The sequence below is a fragment of the Mytilus edulis genome, chromosome 13 (assembly GCF_963676685.1).
Source record: "Mytilus edulis chromosome 13, xbMytEdul2.2, whole genome shotgun sequence".
In the NCBI taxonomy this organism is placed as follows: Eukaryota; Metazoa; Mollusca; class Bivalvia; order Mytilida; family Mytilidae; genus Mytilus; species Mytilus edulis.
This window is the reverse complement of record NC_092356.1, coordinates 14,668,421-14,693,822: the sequence shown is the minus strand read 5'-3', so window position 1 is coordinate 14,693,822 and position 25,402 is coordinate 14,668,421. Positions and strand designations below refer to the sequence as shown.

At 33.8% G+C, this 25,402-nt stretch overlaps 1 protein-coding gene across 1 annotated transcript in view; it reads right to left on the bottom strand.

Annotated features, from left to right (window-relative positions):
* Positions 1 to 1,755: 1,755 nt before the first annotated feature.
* Positions 1,756 to 25,402, bottom strand: part of LOC139501341 (uncharacterized) — a 43,795-nt gene continuing 20,148 nt past the window's right edge. The window contains exons 2-7 of the mRNA XM_071290386.1: positions 14,438 to 14,609; positions 13,329 to 13,537; positions 11,611 to 11,892; positions 10,097 to 10,135; positions 4,106 to 4,195; positions 1,756 to 2,962 (exon numbers count right to left, since the gene is read on the bottom strand). Coding sequence (XP_071146487.1) covers positions 2,652 to 2,962; positions 4,106 to 4,195; positions 10,097 to 10,135; positions 11,611 to 11,892; positions 13,329 to 13,537; positions 14,438 to 14,609 — 1,103 coding nt within the window. The 3' untranslated portion in view covers positions 1,756 to 2,651. The remainder of the gene's footprint in view (positions 2,963 to 4,105; positions 4,196 to 10,096; positions 10,136 to 11,610; positions 11,893 to 13,328; positions 13,538 to 14,437; positions 14,610 to 25,402) is intronic.

The window sequence follows — 25,402 nt, the reverse complement described above, 5'->3', positions numbered from 1 at the left end:
TCGACAAAATCTCGATCTTTTCTCGAGTGACTGGCTTCTCGACCCTTACGCGAATGTTTTTTTACGTGTCAAAAAATCTCGGGTATAAAGTCAGACCGAAGACGACCAAGGTTGACCACCCGAACATTCTTGTCGATTGAGTAAGACCAGTCTCCCGATCGCTTAATTTGTCTTGATCGGGATTGATCGAGTTGGTCTGATCAGCAGTGTGAACTTAGATTCCCGATTCACCCGATTTCGCTATTCCGTTTGAATTTCGAGCTATGTCATACTATATGGCCTGTAGTTGTTTACCTCCTTGTCATGTTCTTTGAAGGACAATTTTCTTTTTAAGAAAATATTTTTATAATATATAACGTTAAAAAACAGTTTGACACAGAATTATTAAGTTGAGGAAAGTGTGGAGTTTAACAGTTTATTGACAACCATACCACATTTTTTTTATATTTGAAAAGGAGATTTTCCGTAATGCTAATTTTTTTAACATTTCAAATAATGTGCCAAATTTATGGTAATTGAAAATGCGTATAGCTGTTTACATGAACACAACAAAAACGACCGAGAGTTTCTGTTTCTTGATCGAATTATTGTCTAATGACCAGTTATCTCATACTTTTGATTTTTTGTTTTTATGGTTTAAATCTTCATTGTCACCATTACATATATTTCAAGCTTATGCTTAAAATAGAATAAATGTCAACAAATTTATACTAAAGACTAAAGTACTATATTAAATTAGTTATGTTAATTATTGTAGTTGTTATCAAACGAGAGAACAATTTACTTATTCCGAATAAACAAAGTTAAAAGATAATATCAAAGTAAAAGTTAGTTATTCGCCGGTTGTCATGTTCATCGTGAATGAAAAAAAAAAGTTAAATATTATTCAATATATAATTTCAAGACCTTCGAAGGAATACACTACTAAAACAAGTGCCGTGCTACACTTTAGATGTAGCATATGTTTTTCTCCTAATTTGTCCTGAAATTCGTTTGTTCAATCCAGCTCTCATTTTGTGGTGATTATCTATATATCGTTGATTCGTGACCTACGACTAACTAAATGATCATCACAAAACTTATTTCAAATAAACCCCTCTTTATTTGCGTTTTTTTTCTTTCTGTATTGAACATTTTGTACAGGTTTCTTTTAGATCCACCGAGCACGGTCATGATTTCTTGTGATATGAGGTTAACTCATGTCACAGTTAGGTACAGCCAACTATATTAGAGTATACTACAGCTTGGAAATATATTGGGAGGCATTAGGCATTTGAGTTGGCTTTCTGCTGGGAACAGTATGTCAATATATATGTTCCTGCTTTCTGTAACTGCTAGCAAGTCAGGAAACCGACATTTCATTGGTTGTCTAATGTGATACCTTCCCGTATTTTGTTATTTTTATAGCTTGAGATAGTAAGGCATATAATTAACATTATTATGATGAAATAACATTAAACAGCAACTATTTTTTTTTTCTTGTTCAAATTGTAAAAACCTCGACAGCTTCAAGGGGGGGGGGGGGGGGGGGGGGCTGCACCCCCTGACCCACTGCCTCGTATAATCAGAAGGCAAGCTACGCCACTGGATATACATGATTTTATTTAAAATGAACAATTATAACGCATTTTGCATAATTCATCAAAGTGTAACCATAACCGCTCATATGTTTCGAAGGTGAAGTTACAATGGAAATATATTTTAATGAACAATGTCTTCATTTGAATGATACAATGGGTATATATAAAAAAATCTTTGACGAAATCTATTCAAATAGGCGACATTATTCCATCATAGGTACGATACACTGATTGCAGATTCTTTTTTTTACTATTAATAATGATGATACTTATAATGGATTCTTTTCAGTCACAATGCTAATGCAATTTAAGTAATGAGAATATGGCATAAAAAGGAATTTTGGTCCTCTGACTCTTCAACTTCGTACTTTATTTGGCCTTTTTAACTTTTTTTGGATTCGAGCGTCACTGATGAGTCTTTTGTAGACGAAACGCGCGTCTGGCGTATATACTTAATTTAGTCCTGGTATCTATGATAAGTTTATTGTATACATGCATTAATAAATTCGGACAAAATAAAGTAAATAAATCATTGGTAATTGATGATAGGTCAAAGATTATTCATTAGAATGAAGCAACATGGATGAAATGTGCATCTTAGTTTAAGATATATATATATATATATATATATATGGCTACTTTTGCGTTTTATGCTGACCATGAATGCTTATTCATTGTTAAGCTGGTACAAAATACCTTGACAAAAAAAAAATTGACTCGATTAATTTTCATAAAAGTTGGACATAATATTAACTTTGAAACTTTGACAAAAATATAAAAATTAAAAAAAAAAACTTGAACCTCACACTTTATTGGGAAAACTTCATTGTATATATATATAGCAGTTGATCATTGGTATTTCCTCAACAACAATAGAACAGTGTTAAAACGTTCGGTTGCTTTTTACAGAGTTATCTCCCTGTAGTGTTATGTACCATCTGAATAGTCGATATTTGAATGCTTGTAAGATCTAAATTAATCCCAGTTTGTTAGCTGTTATGCACTCTCAGCACATTAAAGTTCCATTCCTGAAACAACATAAAAACGTCAAGTATTTCATTCATACCGTTTTTAATTCAGTCCTTTCAGTCGCCTATACATGGCCCTCAAGGCATTGAATAAATTTCCAATATCCGTACCAAGTATAAATACCAAACTGAAAATTAGAATAACAGTACCGGATATACCAATCACACGCGAACTTAATCGTTTGTCTTCCGCACTGGTGAGCGTCCGTTTGTAATGTGAAGTTGATTTTTTGTCTACTTTAATATCACTGACAATTTTATCAATGGATTGTTGCATTTCTTCAGTTGATATGTTGGAACTGATTGTTTTATTTCGAGAATTACACAAGGAACAATCACACGATTTTGCAAAATCTGTAAAACAGTTAGAAAATAGAATATACAATCATGACAGGATTATAATGATGGGTACCGTATAACATAAACTCAAGGAATTAAATAAAATAAAAAAAAAAAATAAAAAAAAATTTCAACTTCTTTCACAGGAATGAAAAATGACATCCACTCTTACCTTTTCAAACGAATTTAAGATGTTTGCCTCTCAATTCATGGTCAAATATTCGGAATGTTCTCGTTTTATCCAGACAAGTAGTTCCAATAAATATTTCGCCTAATCCCTTTTTTTCTTTTTATAATTTTATAACATATAGTTTCAAGGCCATTTTTTTAAATATTAAAACATCTTTTTTTTTAATTTTTTTTAACAGTTTTTAAGAGAGAAAAAGGAGCTCGTGTTGAATACATGAAAAGTATAGAAAGAATCATTTCCAGCCAAATTTCAAAACGATTCTATCTTAAAACCAAGGACCCGCGACCTATAATTTGTTTCCGCTTTTCAAGTATCGTTATTTATAAACTCTAAATTTATAATCGTCTTTTAAAAAGCTTTTTATTTTAAAATAGAGGAGCAAACATCATTAAAATAGCCTCGTAGTATTACAAACTTGTCAATACAATAGTTGGTGTACAAATTATGTTAGAGTAAGTACCGGGCGTTGATACTTCACCTTTTGTTGAAGGTAAAAGTGATGTTTTTTCTGTGTTGACAAGAAATTAATCTGTTCCAGTCATGTTAAAATATATATGACTGTGTTTGTAAATAAGTGTTTTTGTATTACTAAATTTTTCATTGTTATAATTATAGATTATCATTGATCATCTCAGCGAGATTAATTTTCTCGCATGAGCTTGTACGGCGAAATTGAGAAAAGCAATCGAGTTGAGATGACCCATGATAATCTATTTATCTCTATTTAAGATCATGTAATCTATAAAGAGTGTCGTCAAATCCATGTTAATTTTATTGACAACGCCACGTGTCCCCTTAGTTTCTAGCGATAATTTTTCATGTTACTCGACTCCGATAAGAAAGGAAATTATCATTCAGCAAGATCAAGGAAATTTGGTAAATTAGCGATAATATGCAATAACGATATAAAACTAGAAATAAAAAATCACTCACGTTAAATAAAAAAAAATATATGATTGTTTACAAACCTGTTGATACATCTGTCGTTAATACGTCAATATTTGTAGAAGGGAAACCTGATGTTGCGTCTGTAAATTGCAATGTTGTTGTTTCTTCGACTAAAATTATTAATCAAATGTATGAGTACCATATAACATGTTCGAAACAATAAAATTCCTTTCATACATTATAATTTGATTTAAAAAATAAAAAAAATGATTCACGGAAATGGTGTTATGATGTTTATCACCAAAGAAAAGAGGTAAAAAGATCAATGAATTTCATTCCGATGATTTTCCATTTTCTGAATTTAAAAAAGAAACAAAAAGCATTTTGGGATTTACCTTCATCAAGAAACGCCAACTAAAATATATAAAAGCCAAAGATTTATAAGACTGAACCCATAAACAGTTTAATGAGCAAAAATTGAAAAACAACCAAATATATCTAATGACTTTTTTGTCTGAGGGTAATGGAACATAATTTTAATCACAATTTCTGAATTTACCAACGGAGGACTTCAGAAAAGTTTGTGATTAATCTTGACAGTACCAAAACAATGACTAATGGGCTGATGATACACTCGGGGACTAATAAATCATGACAGTACCAAAACAATGACTGATGATACACTCGGGGACTAATAAATCATGACAGTACCAAAACAATGACTGATGATACACACGGGGACTAATAAATCATGACAGTACCAAAACAATGACTGATGATACATTCGGTGACTAATAAATCATGACAGTACCAAAACAATGACTGATGATACACACGGGGACTAATAAATCATGACAGTACCAAAACAATGACTGATGATACATTCGGTGACTAATAAATCATGATAGTACCAAAACAATGACTGATGATACACACGGGGACTAATAAATCATGACAGTACCAAAACAATGACTGATGATACACACGGGGACTAATAAATCATGACAGTACCAAAACAATGACTGATGATACACACGGGGACTAATAAATCATGACAGTACCAAAACAATGACTGATGATACACTCGGGGACTAATAAATCATGACAGTACCAAAACAATGACTGATGATACACTCGGGGACTAACAAATCATGACAGTACCAAAACAATGACTGATGATACACACGGGGACTAATAAATCATGACAGTGCCAAAACAATGACTGATGATACACTCGGGGACTAATAAATCATGACAGTACCAAAACAATGACTGATGATACACTCGGGGACTAATAAATCATGACAGTACCAAAACAATGACTGATGATACACTCGGGGACTAATAAATCATGACAGTACCAAAACAATGACTGATGATACACACGGGGACTAATAAATCATGACAGTACCAAAACAATGACTGATGATACATTCGGTGACTAATAAATCATGATAGTACCAAAACAATGACTGATGATACACACGGGGACTAATAAATCATGACAGTACCAAAACAATGACTGATGATACACACGGGGACTAATAAATCATGACAGTACCAAAACAATGACTGATGATACACACGGGGACTAATAAATCATGACAGTACCAAAACAATGACTGATGATACACTCGGGGACTAATAAATCATGACAGTACCAAAACAATGACTGATGATACACTCGGGGACTAACAAATCATGACAGTACCAAAACAATGACTGATGATACACACGGGGACTAATAAATCATGACAGTGCCAAAACAATGACTGATGATACACACGGGGACTAATAAATCATGACAGTACCAAAACAATGACTGATGATACACTCGGGGACTAATAAATCATGACAGTACCAAAACAATGACTGATGATACACTCGGGGACTAATAAATCATGACAGTACCAAAACAATGACTGATGATACACACGGGGACTAATAAATCATGACAGTACCAAAACAATGACTGATGATACACTCGGGGACTAATAAATCATGACAGTACCAAAACAATGACTGATGATACACTCGGGGACTAATAAATCTTGACAGTACCAAAACAATGACTGATGATACACTCGGGGACTAATAAATCATGACAGGACCAAAACAATGACTGATGATACATTCGGGGACTAATAAATCATGACAGTACCAAAACAATGACTGATGATACACACGGGGACTAATAAATCATGACAGTACCAAAACAATGACTGATGATACACTCGGGGACTAATAAATCATGACAGTACCAAAACAATGACTGATGATACACTCAGTGACTAATAAATCATGACAGTACCAAAACAATGACTAATGGGCTGATGATACACTCGGGGACTAATAAATCTTGACAGTACCAAAACAATGACTGACGATACACTCGGGGACTAATAAATCATGACAGTACCAAAACAATGACTGATGATACACTCTGGGACTAATAAATCATGACAGTACCAAAACAATGACTGATGATACACTCAGTGACTAATAAATCATGACAGTACCAAAACAATGACTAATGGGCTGATGATACACTCGGGGACTAATAAATCTTGACAGTACCAAAACAATGACTGATGATACACTCGGGGACTAATAAATCATGACAGTACCAAAACAATGACTGATGATACATTCGGGGACCAAAAAATCATGACAGTACCAAAACAATGACTGATGATACACTCGGGGACTAATAAATCATGACAGTACCAAAACAATGACTGATGATACACTCGGGGACTAACAAATCATGACAGTACCAAAACAATGACTGATGATACACACGGGGACTAATAAATCATGACAGTGCCAAAACAATGACTGATGATACACACGGGGACTAATAAATCATGACAGTACCAAAACAATGACTGATGATACACTCGGGGACTAATAAATCATGACAGTACCAAAACAATGACTGATGATACACTCGGGGACTAATAAATCATGACAGTACCAAAACAATGACTGATGATACACACGGGGACTAATAAATCATGACAGTACCAAAACAATGACTGATGATACACTCGGGGACTAATAAATCATGACAGTACCAAAACAATGACTGATGATACACTCGGGGACTAATAAATCTTGACAGTACCAAAACAATGACTGATGATACACTCGGGGACTAATAAATCATGACAGGACCAAAACAATGACTGATGATACATTCGGGGACTAATAAATCATGACAGTACCAAAACAATGACTGATGATACACACGGGGACTAATAAATCATGACAGTACCAAAACAATGACTGATGATACACTCGGGGACTAATAAATCATGACAGTACCAAAACAATGACTGATGATACACTCAGTGACTAATAAATCATGACAGTACCAAAACAATGACTAATGGGCTGATGATACACTCGGGGACTAATAAATCTTGACAGTACCAAAACAATGACTGATGATACACTCGGGGACTAATAAATCATGACAGTACCAAAACAATGACTGATGATACACTCTGGGACTAATAAATCATGACAGTACCAAAACAATGACTGATGATACACTCGGGGACTAATAAATCATGACAGTACCAAAACAATGACTGATGATACATTCGGGGACCAATAAATCATGACAGTACCAAAACAATGACTGATGATACACTCGGGGACTAATAAATCATGACAGTACCAAAACAATGACTGATGATACACTCAGTGACTAATAAATCATGACAGTACCAAAACAATGACTAATGGGCTGATGATACACTCGGGGACTAATAAATCTTGACAGTACCAAAACAATGACTGATGATACACTCGGGGACTAATAATTCTTGACAGTACCAAAACAATGACTGATGATACACACGGGGACTAATAAATCATGACAGTACCAAAACAATGACTGATGGTACACTCGGGGACTAATAAATCATGACAGTACCAAAACAATGACTGATGATACACTCGGGGACTAATAAATCTTGACAGTACCAAAACAATGACTGATGATACACTCAGTGACTAATAAATCATGACAGTACCAAAACAATGACTGATGATACACTCAGTGACTAATAAATCATGACAGTACCAAAACAATGACTAATGAGCTGATGATACACCCGGGGACTAATAAATCATGACAGTACCAAAACAATGACTGATGATACACCCGGGGACTAATAAATCATGACAGTACCAAAACAATGACTGATGATACACTCGGGGACTAATAAATCTTGACAGTACCAAAAAAATTACTGATGATACACTCGGGGACTAATAAATCATGACAGTACCAAAACAATGACTGATGATACATTCGGGGACTAATAAATCATGACAGTACCAAAACAATGACTGATGATACACACGGGGACTAATAAATCATGACAGTACCAAAACAATGACTAATGGGCTGATGATACACTCGGGGACTAATAAATCATGACAGTACCAAAACAATGACTGATGATACATTCGGGGACTAATAAATCTTGACAGCACCAAAACAATGACTGATGATACACACGGGGACTAATGAATCATGACAGTACCAAAACAATGACTGATGATACACTCGGGGACTTATAAATCTTGACAGTACCAAAACAATGACTGATGATACACTCGGGGACTAATAAATCTTGACAGTACCAGAACAATGACTGATGATACACACGGGGACTCATAAATCTTGACAGTACCAAATCAATGACTGATGATACACTCGGGGACTAATAAATCATGATAGTACCAAAACAATGACTGATGATACATTCGGGGACTAATAAATCATGACAGTACCAAAACAATGACTGATGATACACTCGGGGGACTAATAAATCAATACAGTACCAAAACAATGACTGATGATACACTCGGGGACTAATAAATCATGACAGTACCAAAACAATGACTGATGATACACTCGGGGACTAATAAATCATGACAGTACCAAAACAATGACTGATGATACACTCAGTGACTAATAAATCATGACAGTACCAAAACAATGACTAATGGGCTGATGATACACTCGCGGACTAATAAATCTTGACAGTACCAAAACAATGACTGATGATACACTCGGGGACTAATAAATCATGACAGTACCAAAACAATGACTGATGATACACTCGGGGACTAATAAATCATGACAGTACCAAAACAATGACTGATGATACACTCAGTGACTAATAAATCATGACAGTACCAAAACAATGACTGATGATACACTCAGTGACTAATAAATCATGACAGTACCAAAACAATGATTGATGATACACTCGGGGACTAATAAATCATGACAGTACCAAAACAATGACTAATGGGCTGATGATACACTCGGGGACTAATAAATCTTGACAGTACCAAAACAATGACTGATGATACACTCTGGGACTAATAAATCATGACAGCACCAAAACAATGACTGATGATACACTCGGGGACTAATAAATCATGACAGTACCAAAACAATGACTGATGATATACACGGGGACTAATAAATCATGACAGTACCAAAACAATGACTGATGATACACTCGGGGACTAATAAATCAACATTGATGGTATCTTTCATTTATAATATTCAAATCGAGTTTACTCAATATATGTTAATTTAATTTCTCTAAGCATAAAAATGTTCCAGAAGGAATTTGAAAAAAAAATTATATTGATAAATGAAATGCAAGGTTATGTTATTCTGCCAATGTACTTTTTGTCTTTGTATTGCTAAGCCTGTTATAACTTATTATATGCAAAAATGTAAGAAAAATTTATCAACAAATACACATCATCAGTTAGGTTCTATACAAAGTTAGATTTTGTCGTCACCTTAAACAAAACATTTGTGTCTACAGTTTATGTTTTTTTATTTTTTTTTTATAAAAATGCACTAGAGGATAAGAAGATATATTCGAGCTTTCAATTAATAGCGAAAAAAGATATATAGAGTTATCGCCAAAATGAAGTAAATGTTTTAAACGTTTTTTTCTAATTAATTAATTTATACTTTTAAAAGTCGTTTAAACTTTTCTTCAAAAAGCATTATAAAATTTGTATACCTGTTGTTATGATTTTTGTTGTCAATGTCTGCATTTCCCCTATAAGGAAAAGATCATTGTGTAATATAATCATATATCTACAGAAAAAAAACAACAACAAAAAACATCCGGAAAATAAACCACAAAAGGAAACCGAGAAAAAAATATTTGTGTAAAAATAACTTGACTTGTCCATATCACTGTTTATGGAAATAATCAAATTGTGTGCTTCCAAATAAAAGCCTATTTTCTAGATTCACAATCTCAAGTGACGGTTTGGATATTCATAATCACGTATCATTTACATTTCTTTTAGATGTGTTATATCTTCAAAGACATTTGATTTGTTTAGCAATTTGTATAGAATATTAGATTCATATCCGAAGTATTGAAATAAAAAATACGTTGATTAAAACCCGAAAGATTAAATTTTCCCCTCTTTCTGCGAGTATTATTTAACATATTTCACATTTGTTGACAACAAAGTTATATTAAGGCATGTAAGCTTCATTAAATGCTCATTCGTGAACAAAGTCCTGACACTTTCGTTTATTGCCTTACGTAGACTTTTAGTTGTTTAATCCTCGTTCTCTTTTCTCTGACAGATTCTTTTTTAAGGAGCTCACACAGCATCGCCTGATTAGTATGAGTAAACCCCGCCTCTTTCTGTTTTACCTGTATCTTGTCAGGAGACATATAAGATAGTGGTTGTTCTTCGTTGCTTTTCTTATCAATTGTAGCTCCCGTCTGTCTGTTTTTTTAATCACCTGAACATTGGGTTGGGTTGTTTTATTTGCTTTTTTTCACGGTTGTCTTGTTGACGGAGCCTATTAAATCTTTTCTTGCGACTGGTTTTGTTCATTGTTAAAGGCATTAGGATAATATATTCAAGCTATCATCCAGGTCTGGTTAATAATCGTATCATTGATAATCGTCTCTAATCGTCTCATTGATAATCGTCTCTAATCGTCTCGTTGATAATCGTCTCTAATCGTCTCATTGATTATCGTCTCATTGATAATAGACTCATTGGCAATCGTTCCATTGATAATCGTCTCATTGATAATCGTCTCATTGATAATAGACTCATTGGCAATCGTTCCATTGATAATTGTCTCATTGAGAATCGTCTATTTGATAATCGTTTCATTGAGAATCGTCCCATTGATGATTGTCTCAGTGATAATCGTCTCATTGAGAATCGTCCCATTGATAATTGTCTCATTGATAATCGTCTCATTGATAATAGTTTCCTTGAGAATCGTCTTATTGATTATCTTCTCATTGAGAATCGTCTATTTGATAATCGTCTCATTGGAAATTGTATAGCAGCTTCTTATTTTATCTGCTTTAATATTTCCAGTGTTAGTGCTGCAAGTTTATTTATATTGAAACTGTTTGGTAGTTTTTATAATGCAAATATAACATAATATATAAAAGTTAAGTTTGATAAATTCGGCGGTTCTCGCAATACACTTGTTACATGCTTATTGCAAATGATGCAATGCAAACGCACCCAAGTAATGGACACTTACCTTCAAAACATATTTTGATGAACAATGTCACACCAACATAATTATCCTCATTTTTTAAACAATAATCTGTATCTTTGCTGTTAAACAACCAACAATCGTCACAGGAACATCCGGGGAGATAAGCAGCCGCCCAGCATTCCACATCATTTGTGTTGACTGAATCGAGACATTTTGTCTTACATGTTGATTGGCTTATTTCAAAACTGGCAAGATAGTCAGGTGACGCTATGGGTGCAGAATTACATCCCTTACCAGCAGGTCTCTGGTCAAACGTACATTGACCTGTGAATGACAAAGTGTATTATATAAGACACAATTTATCTGAGATAAGAGGGGGAACGAAGGGAAATTAAAAATATACATTTTGTCCTGGTTACATCCGAAAATATATAACCTTGCTCATGAATAGATCAGAAATGAATATTCTGCGACATAAAATGTAGGAAGTAACTATGTACTTAGATTGAAATAAGTGCACGTGGTAGAGGGTTAAGATATAAAGTTGATTGACAATAATCCTCCTGTCCCTTCACTTGAGGAATATCAAATGGTCGTCACCTGGTTAATATTTTGAAATGAGGTTTCCACCCGAGAGAGTCAGAACTTCTGTATTGAAATAATTTATTATTGACATGGTCACACTTATAAATCAGCTGTTTGCCAAACTTCGAAATTTTGGAAAATATTAATGATTTTCTATCACAGAAATAGAGTACCGTTGCTGTATTCAGACATAAACCATCTGGAATTTTTGGTCACCAATGCTCCCTTACTATGTAGTTTATTTGGCTTTCTTATCTTTTTTGATTTAAGGCGTCACTGATTAGTGTTTTCAAGGCGTAGCACGCATCATAATTTAAAGCATGGTATTTGTGATGAGTTCAACACATATTTTATCAGTTATTATCCCTGAGGTCGACTTATGGTGTCGACGTATTGAAGCCACTTGTCTTAATTATTTATTGTATAAAAATGAAGTAAGTGCAAGAAAGAAAACATCTCAACAGACACGCTTCATTTACTTGACAAATATTAGCACTTTTAATTGTTCAGAAAACACGCCCAGTTTACACTATTTATAGATACCATGCAATGCATCAATTGTTTAATGAAAGTGAAACATTATGTTTTATTGTTAGACAAATTTATATAGATAGCATTAAGTATTATTGATTATAAAAGCTGCACGCATACAAACAAGAGACTTGAATACTTCATTAATCCGACATTTGAAGTCAATACTTGATTGTTTTTATTACTGCTCTTTATTTCAAAAATAGTTTGAGAACACTTTTAGTTATACGGTCTTTAATTTTCTACGCTGTGTTTTGTTCATTGTGACATGTTTCTTGTGCTATAAGTTTGTCATCTACATTTACGTATACGTTCCTTTTATATCTTCCCCCTTTCGCTTTCAGAACAATATATATAAAAGCGTTGTTCACCTGTAATACTCTACATTCCTTGACGATTCGACGAATTTATAAGGGTTTTAGTATCATTATATATACCGCTTATAGCGTTGTTCACATGTTATATTATTCATTTCTTGTAAGTGTTCCCTTTGTTAACCATATGGAGTAATTAATACAATTATTATGAATATCATACAAATACCTTCTTGTTTGTCTTTTGGTCTTTTGTTTGCCATGACGGTGATTTTGTCATCGACTTATTATTTGGAAAATTTTATTTGTGTCTTTCACAATTTGACATACCTACGTCCATTTCACATACAAACATGTGTTTTTGAGAACAACTATGCTCCAACCAGTCACCATTTGGTGGATTTAGTGCGAAACAAAATGACCCAGATGTTGTTGTAGGGTTTCCTATAGCATAGTTTGTCCATGCTGGTGCTGCATTATCCGTCCACTTTTCATTTCCGGTTGAATCTCGGCGTAAACCTGTCCATATAAAATCGTCTCTGAAAATATTTTCAAAAAATGTTATGTTTTAATAGAGTTTAAAGTTGGAAACAATAAGATATAAACGATTTGGGAGTATTGCAAATGAGAAACAATCAACAAGAAACATAATGATTTAGGTGTAAGCAAATATAGATATAAAGAGAAATTAAACAACCTGAATAATGTATAAAAAATAATTCATCAACACATATGAAAGGCAACAACCTATAAATATCTTTGTTGATATGCCATTGCGTTTTCGATCATTAGATAAATTGCGTTTTGCGTTTCAAACAGTAGCATTCCAATATATGGAATCATATTACTTATTTTACTACATACTTGCATTGCTTAATAGTCTCGCTCTTTATATCAGTTCTATTTTATCGTGTTTTACCTCTTTTTTAAATATTGGATTAAGACAGAAGAAGAAAACAACTTTAATAGTTTATCGACAACATTCACTTATGTGATTACTAAAAGGACCAGAATGTTATCATGAAAGTTTAAAAAGACAAACAATATTTGGATTAACTCCAGAACCTTTTGAAATCGTTTCATAGCGTTTATATTTTATATATGACAAACTGTAGTGTCTAAATTTGTACTATAGCTTGTGTTTCGAATCATGATTTATTTGTGATTACTTTTTTATGTAATCAATTGTTGTATGTTGCCACAGGTATCAAAAATGCATATCCTTATCCAGTCTTGTATAGAAGTGTATTATTATTCCCTTGATGGTTTAAACACTGTTGTGTTGTGTTGCATATTGGTAGTCTCATGTGACTTTTTTAATATCATATAGTAAACGAGTTTACTAGTGGAACAGAAAATGATTAGTTATTGTTAGATAACCGAATCAACAATAAGTAAAACCCATACCGCAAAGGATATAAAACATTGAAAATACCTACAGTGATCCAAGTCCAAGTTCAGCCTTGATCAAATTAACGACAAAATCATTTTCTTGTAAAGTATCTATTTTCAACATTCTCATTTTCGAATCTTCACATATAACTTTCGCTTCTGTCCATGCTCTTTCTACATTGTTAAATATAAAATGTTGTTTTATGCTAGTCCCATGAACTACAAAACATAAATTAACAATAATATATATATATATATAGTCTATAAGAATCTACCAACAAGTAAACTTACTAGGTATTTGCTCATCAAATATAGGGAAGAACAAAAAATTTGCGAAAGCAAATTGACCGATCTAACATTGTCGGGTTGATGTTTAAGACAAGTTGTATATACATAATGTACACAGCCATGTATCACCATCATTGCTGGTGATCCGATGGATAAATCTGTTGTAGAGTTGTCACTGACTCAGATGTACTTATTAATATAATTATTTTCTGTGACTGTATCTTGCATTAATTTGTAGGATCCTTTACTATAGATAATTGAGCTGATCTGTAACAATAACATCTCCATGGCGCTAGATTTTAAACTGACGAGGAAAGGTAACACACGGCCACCGAAAGCTTTATTATTGTGAAGCCCAGGTGGTCGTGTGGTCTAGCGGGACGGCTACAGTGCAGGCGATTTGGTGTCACGATACCTCAGTAGCATGAGTTCCAATCCCGGCGTGGGAAGAACAAAAAATTTGCGTAAGCAAATTTATAGATCTAACATTGTTGGGTTGATGTTTAAGACGAGTTGTATATACATAATGTACACAGCCATGTATCACCATCATCGCTGGTGGTCCGATGGATAAATCTGTTGTAGAGTTGTCACTGACTCAGACGTACATATATATATACCACTCAGACGTACTTATTTATATAATTATTTTCTGTGACTGTATCTTGCATCAATTTGTAGGATCCTTTACTATAGATAATTGAGCTGATCTGTAACAATAACATCTCCATGCCTTATATATATAAGGCATGGAGATATTATTGTTACATATCAGCTCAAAACACACGGCCACTGAAAGCTTTATTTTTTAGAAGCCCAGGTGGTCGTGTGGTCTAGTGGGACGGCTGCAGTGCAGGCGATTTGGTGTCACGATATCTCAGTAGCATGGGTTCGAATCCCGGCGAGGGAAGAACAAAAAATTTGCGAAAGCAAATTTACAGATCTAACATTGTTGATGTTTAAGACGAGTTATATATATATATATATATAAGTGCCTATAAATAGCAGCACATGACATACAAATCTATGGGAGTGTGGATTAATCAGTACAGAGATTAATTCAATTACACAAATAAAATTATAGATTGCCTAACAATGTAATTTTAACACACTATTTAGTATGTAAATATAAGAATGTTTAAAATATTTACAAAATGATGAAAATAAACGCAATATTTCGCTAGACCAACTAGCTTTATCAAGCGTGCATCTATCCAGGTGAAATCGGATGTAGATGATAAGAAACTTTTGCAGCTCAACGTCTGTACATGTGTTGCACTGAACTGCCTTCAAAATAAGAAAATTTTGCAGCTCAATGTATATGACCTCTTGCATTTAGCTGCTTTGAAAATAAGAAAATTTTGCAGCTTAATGTACATGTTTCACTTGGATTTAGCTACTTTAAAAATACATAATTGGTAGTTGAAGTTAGCAACGTCCATTGGCCAATACTACGGGATAAAAAGGACGATGCTTTGTTTTAAATTATTCTTTATCTTTCCTGTATCTTTTTTCGTCTTTTTCGTTAAGACCATCAGGTTCTAAAGTGTGGAGTTGGTGGATCCAAAAGTTTTCTCTTCTCCTTCTCGCCGTGGTGTCCCATTCGGTGTTGACTTCTATAATTTGGAAAGTGACATTATCAAAAGGATGTTTCGTTGAACGAAGATGTCTTGTGAGAGGACAGTTTTTGTTGGTTTTGTACGATGAACGATGGTTATTGAGCCGAATATTAAATTTGTCCATTGTTTCTCCCACATACTGAATGCCACAAGTGTCACATGTTTATATATAAATTGAGTTCTCCGTTTTACAGTTGGAATTAGAGTAGATGGTATAATTTTGTTTAGTAACGGAGCTGATGAAAGAACTGCTTGTATTGGCAGCTTTACAACACAAACAATTCCTTCGACCACATTGTTTGTAGCAACCGGGCGATGGATTAGGCTGCTTGGTTAATACAGATGTCACTAATTTGTCACGGATGTTTTTAGGTCTTCTGAAGGCCATGACTGGTGGTGAAGAAAATACTTTTTTTAGATTTAAATCATTTTCTATAATTTTCCAATGCTTCTGAACAATGGATGACACATTTTTAAAATCAGGATGGTAAGTGAGTACAAGGGGTGTTCTGTTAGCTGCTTTATTCTTATCTTTGTACTCAAGAAGTTCTTGGCGACTAGTTTTGTTTGCTCTTTCGAAAGCGCTATCAATAATGTTGTTATTGTATCCTCGAACAACTAGATGTTTACGAAGTTGTCCAAGTCTAGCATTTTTCGTATTTTCAGTAGAGCATATTCTCTTGATTCGCAATGCCTGGCTGAATGGGATACCACGGGAGCAGTGTTTAGGATGGCAACTTTTAGGAGAAAGGAATTGATGTTTGTCCGTTTGTTTGGTATGAAGGTCCGTTATAATGGTTCCGTTCTTGATGTAACTCGTAGTATCGAGGAAGTTTATTTTCTCCATAGATGATTCATATGTTAATTTTATTGAATGGTGGAAAGAGTTGCAGTGTTCTAGAAATTCATTAAGATGTTCTTGTGAATCTGTCCATTTGAAATCAATATCGTCAATGAATCGGAACCATGATAAGGGCTGATATGGAGCACTAGCCAAGAGGCGTTTTTCAAGTTGGCCCATAAATATGTTGGCATATGACGGGGCCATTTTTGTGCCCATACTAGTACCGTCTATCTGGAGATAGTGTTTTTCATTGAAAGAGAAGTTGTTATTCTCCAGTACTAGTTTCAGAAGTGTAACAAGGCACTCAGTAGGAGGATTTTTTTCACTACGAGTGTTCCATGCCTCTTCACAGGCTGCTATTCCTTCGTCTTGTGGAATGTTGGTATATAAAGAAGACACGTCCATGGATGCAAGTATAGTATTGCTTGGTAAAGGATTGAGGCTTTCCATTTTCTTGAGATAATCAGTTGTATCTTGAATGAATGATGGTAGTTCTTTCACATGAGGTCTTAGATGATGGTCTACAAATTCTGATATCTTTTCAGTTGGATGACTATTCGCTGACACAATTGGTCGACCTGGATTGCCCGTTTTATGTATTTTAGGCAACATATAGAATCGTCCGGCCTTTGCTTCGTTCACAAGAGGTCGGAGATAATCAAAGGTGTCATTGTCTATATGCTTTTTGTCGAACATCTCTTGAAGGATGGTGTTGATCCTTCGAATAGTATTAAGCGTTGGATCTGTGGTTAATTGTTTATAAAAAATGGAGTTAGAAAGTTGTCGATTCCCCTCTGCTATATAATCTGTTTTATCCATGACAACCACAGCGCCCCCTTTGTCGGCAGGTTTTATTACAATATCCTCTTGATCTTTTAACGCTTTCAAAGCTATACTTTCTGACTTGGATAAATTATAATTTCTTGTATTTGTTATACAGGACTTTATATCAGACCTCACGTAGTTAATGAATGACTCCAAGTTATCATTTTTGCTCTTTGGTGGTTTCCATGAACTTTTTTTCTTAAATTTTGGGATGGGCGTGACTTCTTCATTGGTGTCAGTATCTGAATCTGTTAATCCGGCTTCTTCAAGGTTTTTCTTGCCCCTATTGTAGAAAAAATCTTTCAAGCGTAAACGTCTAGCGAATTGGTCTAGGTCTTCGTCTAGCTGAAAGTTATTTACAGTTGATGGGATAGGACAGAAGTTTAAACCTTTACTTAAAAGAGATTCCTCAGCACGTGTAAGTTCTTTAGATGACAAATTTACAACAATGCTTTCAGTTTTTTGTTTCCGTCTTTTAAATTTTCTTTTTCTAGGGATCTTATGGTTTGTTATATTAATATCATTCATATGCTGATTTAAATGGACATTATGAATTTTATCTCTTTGAAATTTATTCCTTTGTTTTTCTTTATGTTTTGATAGTTCAATTTGTTCAATATCTGCGAGGCGACGTTTAATTATTGCTAAATCGTCACGAGAGATGTTACTATTGTTGATGATATCTGATATTTCATTTACAATTTGTTTGTAATTTGTAGTTGTAAAAGAAAGTAACAGTTGAAGAAGCTGGATTGAACAGTTAAACAGAATTTCATTCCAACGGCTCATGAATCTTTTGGATTTATGTCCCGGTGCCTGGGGACTCACTTTGATGTTTAAACCTTTTGGTACAGTTTTACCTTGAATATAATTTTGTAAGTTAGATAAATGATGTTCAATTTGTAGTTTCTTTTTAGTTAAAGATCTTAATTTTTTGAAATGCTGTGAGCTATCCATGTTGTAAAGATAGCGATAGATTTGAATGGATTACACAAACATTTGTGTAATGCGTGCTACTGGAGATAATAATATAAGTGCCTATAAATAGCAGCACATGACATACAAATCTATGGGAGTGTGGATTAATCAGTACAGAGATTAATTCAATTACACAAATAAAATTATAGATTGCCTAACAATGTAATTTTAACACACTATTTAGTATGTAAATGTAGTTTCTTTAACTAAAAAGAAACTAAATGTAAACACAAGACATCTTCGTTCAACGAAACATCCTTTTGATAATGTCACTTTCCAAATTATAGAAGTCAACACCGAATGGGACACCACGGCGAGAAGGAGAAGAGAAAACTTTTGGATCCACCAACTCCACACTTTAGAACCTGATGGTCTTAACGAAAAAGACGAAAAAAGATACAGGAAAGATAAAGAATAATTTAAAACAAAGCATCGTCCTTTTTATCCCGTAATATTGGCCAATGGACGTTGCTAACTTCAACTACCAATTATGTATTTTTAAAGTAGCTAAATCCAAGTGCAACATGTACATTAAGCTGCAAAATTTTCTTATTTTCAAAGCAGCTAAATGCAAGAGGTCATATACATTGAGCTGCAAAATTTTCTTATTTTGAAGGCAGTTCAGTGCAACACAGACGTTGAGCTGCAAAAGTTTCTTATCATCTACATCCGATTTCACCTGGATAGATGCACGCTTGATAAAGCTAGTTGGTCTAGCGAAATATTGCGTTTATTTTCATCATTTTGTAAATATTTTAAACATTCTTATATTTACATACTAAATAGTGTGTTAAAATTACATTGTTAGGCAATCTATAATTTTATTTGTGTAATTGAATTAATCTCTGTACTGATTAATCCACACTCCCATAGATTTGTATGTCATGTGCTGCTATTTATAGGCACTTATATTATTATCTCCAGTAGCACGCATTACACAAATGTTTGTGTAATCCATTCAAATCTATCGCTATCTTTACAACATGGATAGCTCACAGCATTTCAAGAAATTAAGATCTTTAACTAAAAAGAAACTACAAACTGAACATCATTTATCTAACTTACAAAATTATATTCAAAGTAAAACTGTACCAAAAGGTTTAAACATCAAAGTGAGTCCCCAGGCACTGGGACATAAATCCAAAAGATTCATGAGCCGTTGGAATGAAATTCTGTTTAACTGTTCAATCCAGCTTCTTCAACTGTTACTTTCTTTTACAACTACAAATTACAAACAAATTGTAAATGAAATATCAGATATCATCAACAATAGTAACATCTCTCGTGACGATTTAGCAATAATTAAACGTCGCCTCGCAGATATTGAACAAATTGAACTATCAAAACATAAAGAAAAACAAAGGAATAAATTTCAAAGAGATAAAATTCATACTGTCCATTTAAATCAGCATATGAATGATATTAATATAACAAACCATAAGATCCCTAGAAAAAGAAAATTTAAAAGACGGAAACAAAAAACTGAAAGCATTGTTGTAAATTTGTCATCTAAAGAACTTACACGTGCTGAGGAATCTCTTTTAAGTAAAGGTTTAAACTTCTGTCCTATCCCATCAACTGTAAATAACTTTCAGCTAGACGAAGACCTAGACCAATTCGCTAGACGTTTACGCTTGAAAGATTTTTTCTACAATAGGGGCAAGAAAAACCTTGAAGAAGCCGGATTAACAGATTCAGATACTGACACCAATGAAGAAGTCACGCCCATCCCAAAATTTAAGAAAAAAAGTTCATGGAAACCACCAAAGAGCAAAAATGATAACTTGGAGTCATTCATTAACTACGTGAGGTCTGATATAAAGTCCTGTATAACAAATACAAGAAATTATAATTTATCCAAGTCAGAAAGTATAGCTTTGAAAGCGTTAAAAGATCAAGAGGATATTGTAATAAAACCTGCCGACAAAGGGGGCGCTGTGGTTGTCATGGATAAAACAGATTATATAGCAGAGGGGAATCGACAACTTTCTAACTCCATTTTTTATAAACAATTAACCACAGATCCAACGCTTAATACTATTCGAAGGATCAACACCATCCTTCAAGAGATGTTCGACAAAAAGCATATAGACAATGACACCTTTGATTATCTCCGACCTCTTGTGAACGAAGTAAAGGCCGGACGATTCTATATGTTGCCTAAAATACATAAAACGGGCAATCCAGGTCGACCAATTGTGTCAGCGAATAGTCATCCAACTGAAAAGATATCAGAATTTGTAGACCATCATCTAAGACCTCATGTGAAAGAACTACCATCATTCATTCAAGATACAACTGATTATCTCAAGAAAATGGAAAGCCTCAATCCTTTACCAAGCAATACGATACTTGCATCCATGGACGTGTCTTCTTTATATACCAACATTCCACAAGACGAAGGAATAGCAGCCTGTGAAGAGGCATGGAACACTCGTAGTGAAAAAAATCCTCCTACTGAGTGCCTTGTTACACTTCTGAAACTAGTACTGGAGAATAACAACTTCTCTTTCAATGAAAAACACTATCTCCAGATAGACGGTACTAGTATGGGCACAAAAATGGCCCCGTCATATGCCAACATATTTATGGGCCAACTTGAAAAACGCCTCTTGGCTAGTGCTCCATATCAGCCCTTATCATGGTTCCGATTCATTGACGATATTGATTTCAAATGGACAGATTCACAAGAACATCTTAATGAATTTCTAGAACACTGCAACTCTTTCCACCATTCAATAAAATTTACATATGAATCATCTATGGAGAAAATAAACTTCCTCGATACTACGAGTTACATCAAGAACGGAACCATTATAACGGACCTTCATACCAAACAAACGGACAAACATCAATTCCTTTCTCCTAAAAGTTGCCATCCTAAACACTGCTCCCGTGGTATCCCATTCAGCCAGGCATTGCGAATCAAGAGAATATGCTCTACTGAAAATACGAAAAATGCTAGACTTGGACAACTTCGTAAACATCTAGTTGTTCGAGGATACAATAACAACATTATTGATAGCGCTTTCGAAAGAGCAAACAAAACTAGTCGCCAAGAACTTCTTGAGTACAAAGATAAGAATAAAGCAGCTAACAGAACACCCCTTGTACTCACTTACCATCCTGATTTTAAAAATGTGTCATCCATTGTTCAGAAGCATTGGAAAATTATAGAAAATGATTTAAATCTAAAAAAAGTATTTTCTTCACCACCAGTCATGGCCTTCAGAAGACCTAAAAACATCCGTGACAAATTAGTGACATCTATATTAACCAAGCAGCCTAATCCATCGCCCGGTTGCTACAAACAATGTGGTCGAAGGAATTGTTTGTGTTGTAAAGCTGCCAATACAAGCAGTTCTTTCATCAGCTCCGTTACTAAACAAAATTATACCATCTACTCTAATTCCAACTGTAAAACGGAGAACTCAATTTATATATTAACATGTGACACTTGTGGCATTCAGTATGTGGGAGAAACAATGGACAAATTTAATATTCGGCTCAATAACCATCGTTCATCGTACAAAACCAACAAAAACTGTCCTCTCACAAGACATCTTCGTTCAACGAAACATCCTTTTGATAATGTCACTTTCCAAATTATAAAAGTCAACACCGAATGGGACACCACGGCGAGAAGGAGAAGAGAAAAATTTTGGATCCACCAACTCCACACTTTAGAACCTGATGGTCTTAACGAAAAAGACGAAAAAAGATACAGGAAAGATAAAGAATAATTTAAAACAAAGCATCGTCCTTTTTATCCCGTAATATTGGCCAATGGACGTTGCTAACTTCAACTACCAATTATGTATTTTTAAAGTAGCTAAATCCAAGTGCAACATGTACATTAAGCTGCAAAATTTTCTTATTTTCAAAGCAGCTAAATGCAAGAGGTCATATACATTGAGCTGCAAAATTTTCTTATTTTGAAGGCAGTTCAGTGCAACACAGACGTTGAGCTGCAAAAGTTTCTTATCATCTACATCCGATTTCACCTGGATAGATGCACGCTTGATAAAGCTAGTTGGTCTAGCGAAATATTGCGTTTATTTTCATCATTTTGTAAATATTTTAAACATTCTTATATTTACATACTAAATAGTGTGTTAAAATTACATTGTTAGGCAATCTATATATATATATATATATATCATTATAAGGGGAGAAATTACAATAGCAGCAATCAAATCATAGGTCAAAGAAAAGTAGACATCACCATGACAAATGTATATCAATAAAAATCAACACTAAAACTAGGGAAGAATAAGAATTATGCGTCTTTGTTTGTTCTTCTGAATTATACAAGGATGAAATCAATTTCTGCATGTAAAGACACCGTATAAGACACCATATGTTTAATAACATATTGGCATTTTTACGGGACAAATTTACGAGCGATCGGTATGGACACTATTTTGATCCTTTTAAACTTTACATTACCTTTTCTTATTTCAAAGGACATATATTTTCTTAGTGTAAGGTTGTCATTTCTAATTTCAAACTTGATAACTCTGACTTTCAATTTGACATTTAATATTGCAAGATTCACGTTGCTGACCTCACAATTGGAACTGAGAGATGTGAAGTAAGATATGAAAAAAATAAGGTCTTAGATCTTCTAGATACTATAATATTAGTCAGCTGATCTGTAGTTTTAGCGATTGTTTACTATTCCAGATTGTGACGTTGTGGAAAAAAGTAAAATATCATAAATACTTAACTCCGAGGAAAGTCTCTTATCATAAGGTAAAATCAAAAGCTCAAACACACCAAACGAATGGATAACAACTGTCATATTCCTGACTTGGTACAGGCATTTTCTTATGTATAAAATGGTGGATTAAACAAGGTTGAAAGCTAGCTAAACTCCTACTTGTATGACAGTCGCATCAAATTCCATTATATTAACAATGTGTGAACAAAACCAACAGACATAATAGGTAAAAATGGCACATATAGGGGTACATCAGTCAACATTGTGTTATGATCGTAATCACTATAGGTTGCATTTCTGTAAATATTGACAATGCAATTTCCCATAGAAACTCCTTTTACGGCTAAAACTGTACCACTTTTACTAGGAAGTTTTGAAAAAAATCTTATCCTAGATTTGAAAGTTCATATACACTACAATTTTTTTCAAAGGTCAAAATATAGGGTTGTGCGGCATATTATCAACGTTTATATGCCCTTAACTTTTCAGAGTTTAAACTAACACTAATTTTCTTAACTACTCCTACCTCGAATGAAGGGTTACTCCAGATTTCAATGTAAATAATATGCACATGTATATTTACTGGTAACATTCCCATGCAAGTTATGACTCTATGATATGAGAGCATAACTGGGAACCAGTATGTAAACAAAATTAATTTTTTCTATGAATATTCTAAATCTCCTAAAAAGAGGCGTGGTTTGAGAAACAGCTGTATTTACAAAGTGCAACCTATAAATACAAACAAATATGTAACAAAGAAGCACAAAAAGGCATATAGACAGCACAAATAACTTAAAGAAAAAAAAGACAAATTTACAATAGCACAATAACACAATGACGGGATGTAAAAGTACAGAACAACCCCACGTCATATTTATCAAAGAAACACAACAAGGCATATAGACACATCACATTAGCAAAAATGAAAGACAAGAATACAAAAAATATAGAACAATAACACAATGACGGGATGTGTAAGTACATAACTCAAATGAATATCATCTGAAACAGACTTAACAGTGAAAGTAATATTCATAAAGACAAATAAAAGCATAACACGTTCTTAAAATGATAAACAGCGTCAGTACCTAGAATCTATTCATTAAGACCATCGTGTATTGTTAGTGAAGTTGATACAGAATATTTATCAACAAGGTCTTGGTACCTTCCGTTGGACTTTTTGTTTTAGAAAAAAACGACGAGACGTTCTTTGACATACTCCTGGTTAATCTACTTTCTACTCAGACACTGGTGACGTTTTACAAAGTCTGAGTATGAGCTGCAAGCTCTTGAATACCGAATAAGTAAAAGTGTTACGTTACCAAGTAATTTATCCCAAGCTGAATCAATTAAGAACACATTCTTTCTGGTAAATTTAACAAATGTTACTGTTTATTTTGTTCTTTAATAAAAAAAAAAAGGGAGCAATAGTTTACCAATGATTTATACATCCGAACCACTATCCCTGAAATTAAACAGAAACAAATATATTTTCAACAAAAGATTAAACACAACTAATAGCTGTTTACATACTAGATAATAAATACAGATATTGAAATTGTTCGTCAATAAGTGAACATCACTTGTTATCTGTAATTGCGGTATGCTATCACGTAATATATCTAAAGCTTAATACATACAAAACACACCCTTTAAGATATATCAAACCTATGTAACTATTCATACTTTTTATATGAGTTCAGGGAACAAATAAATTCATCATAGATACCAG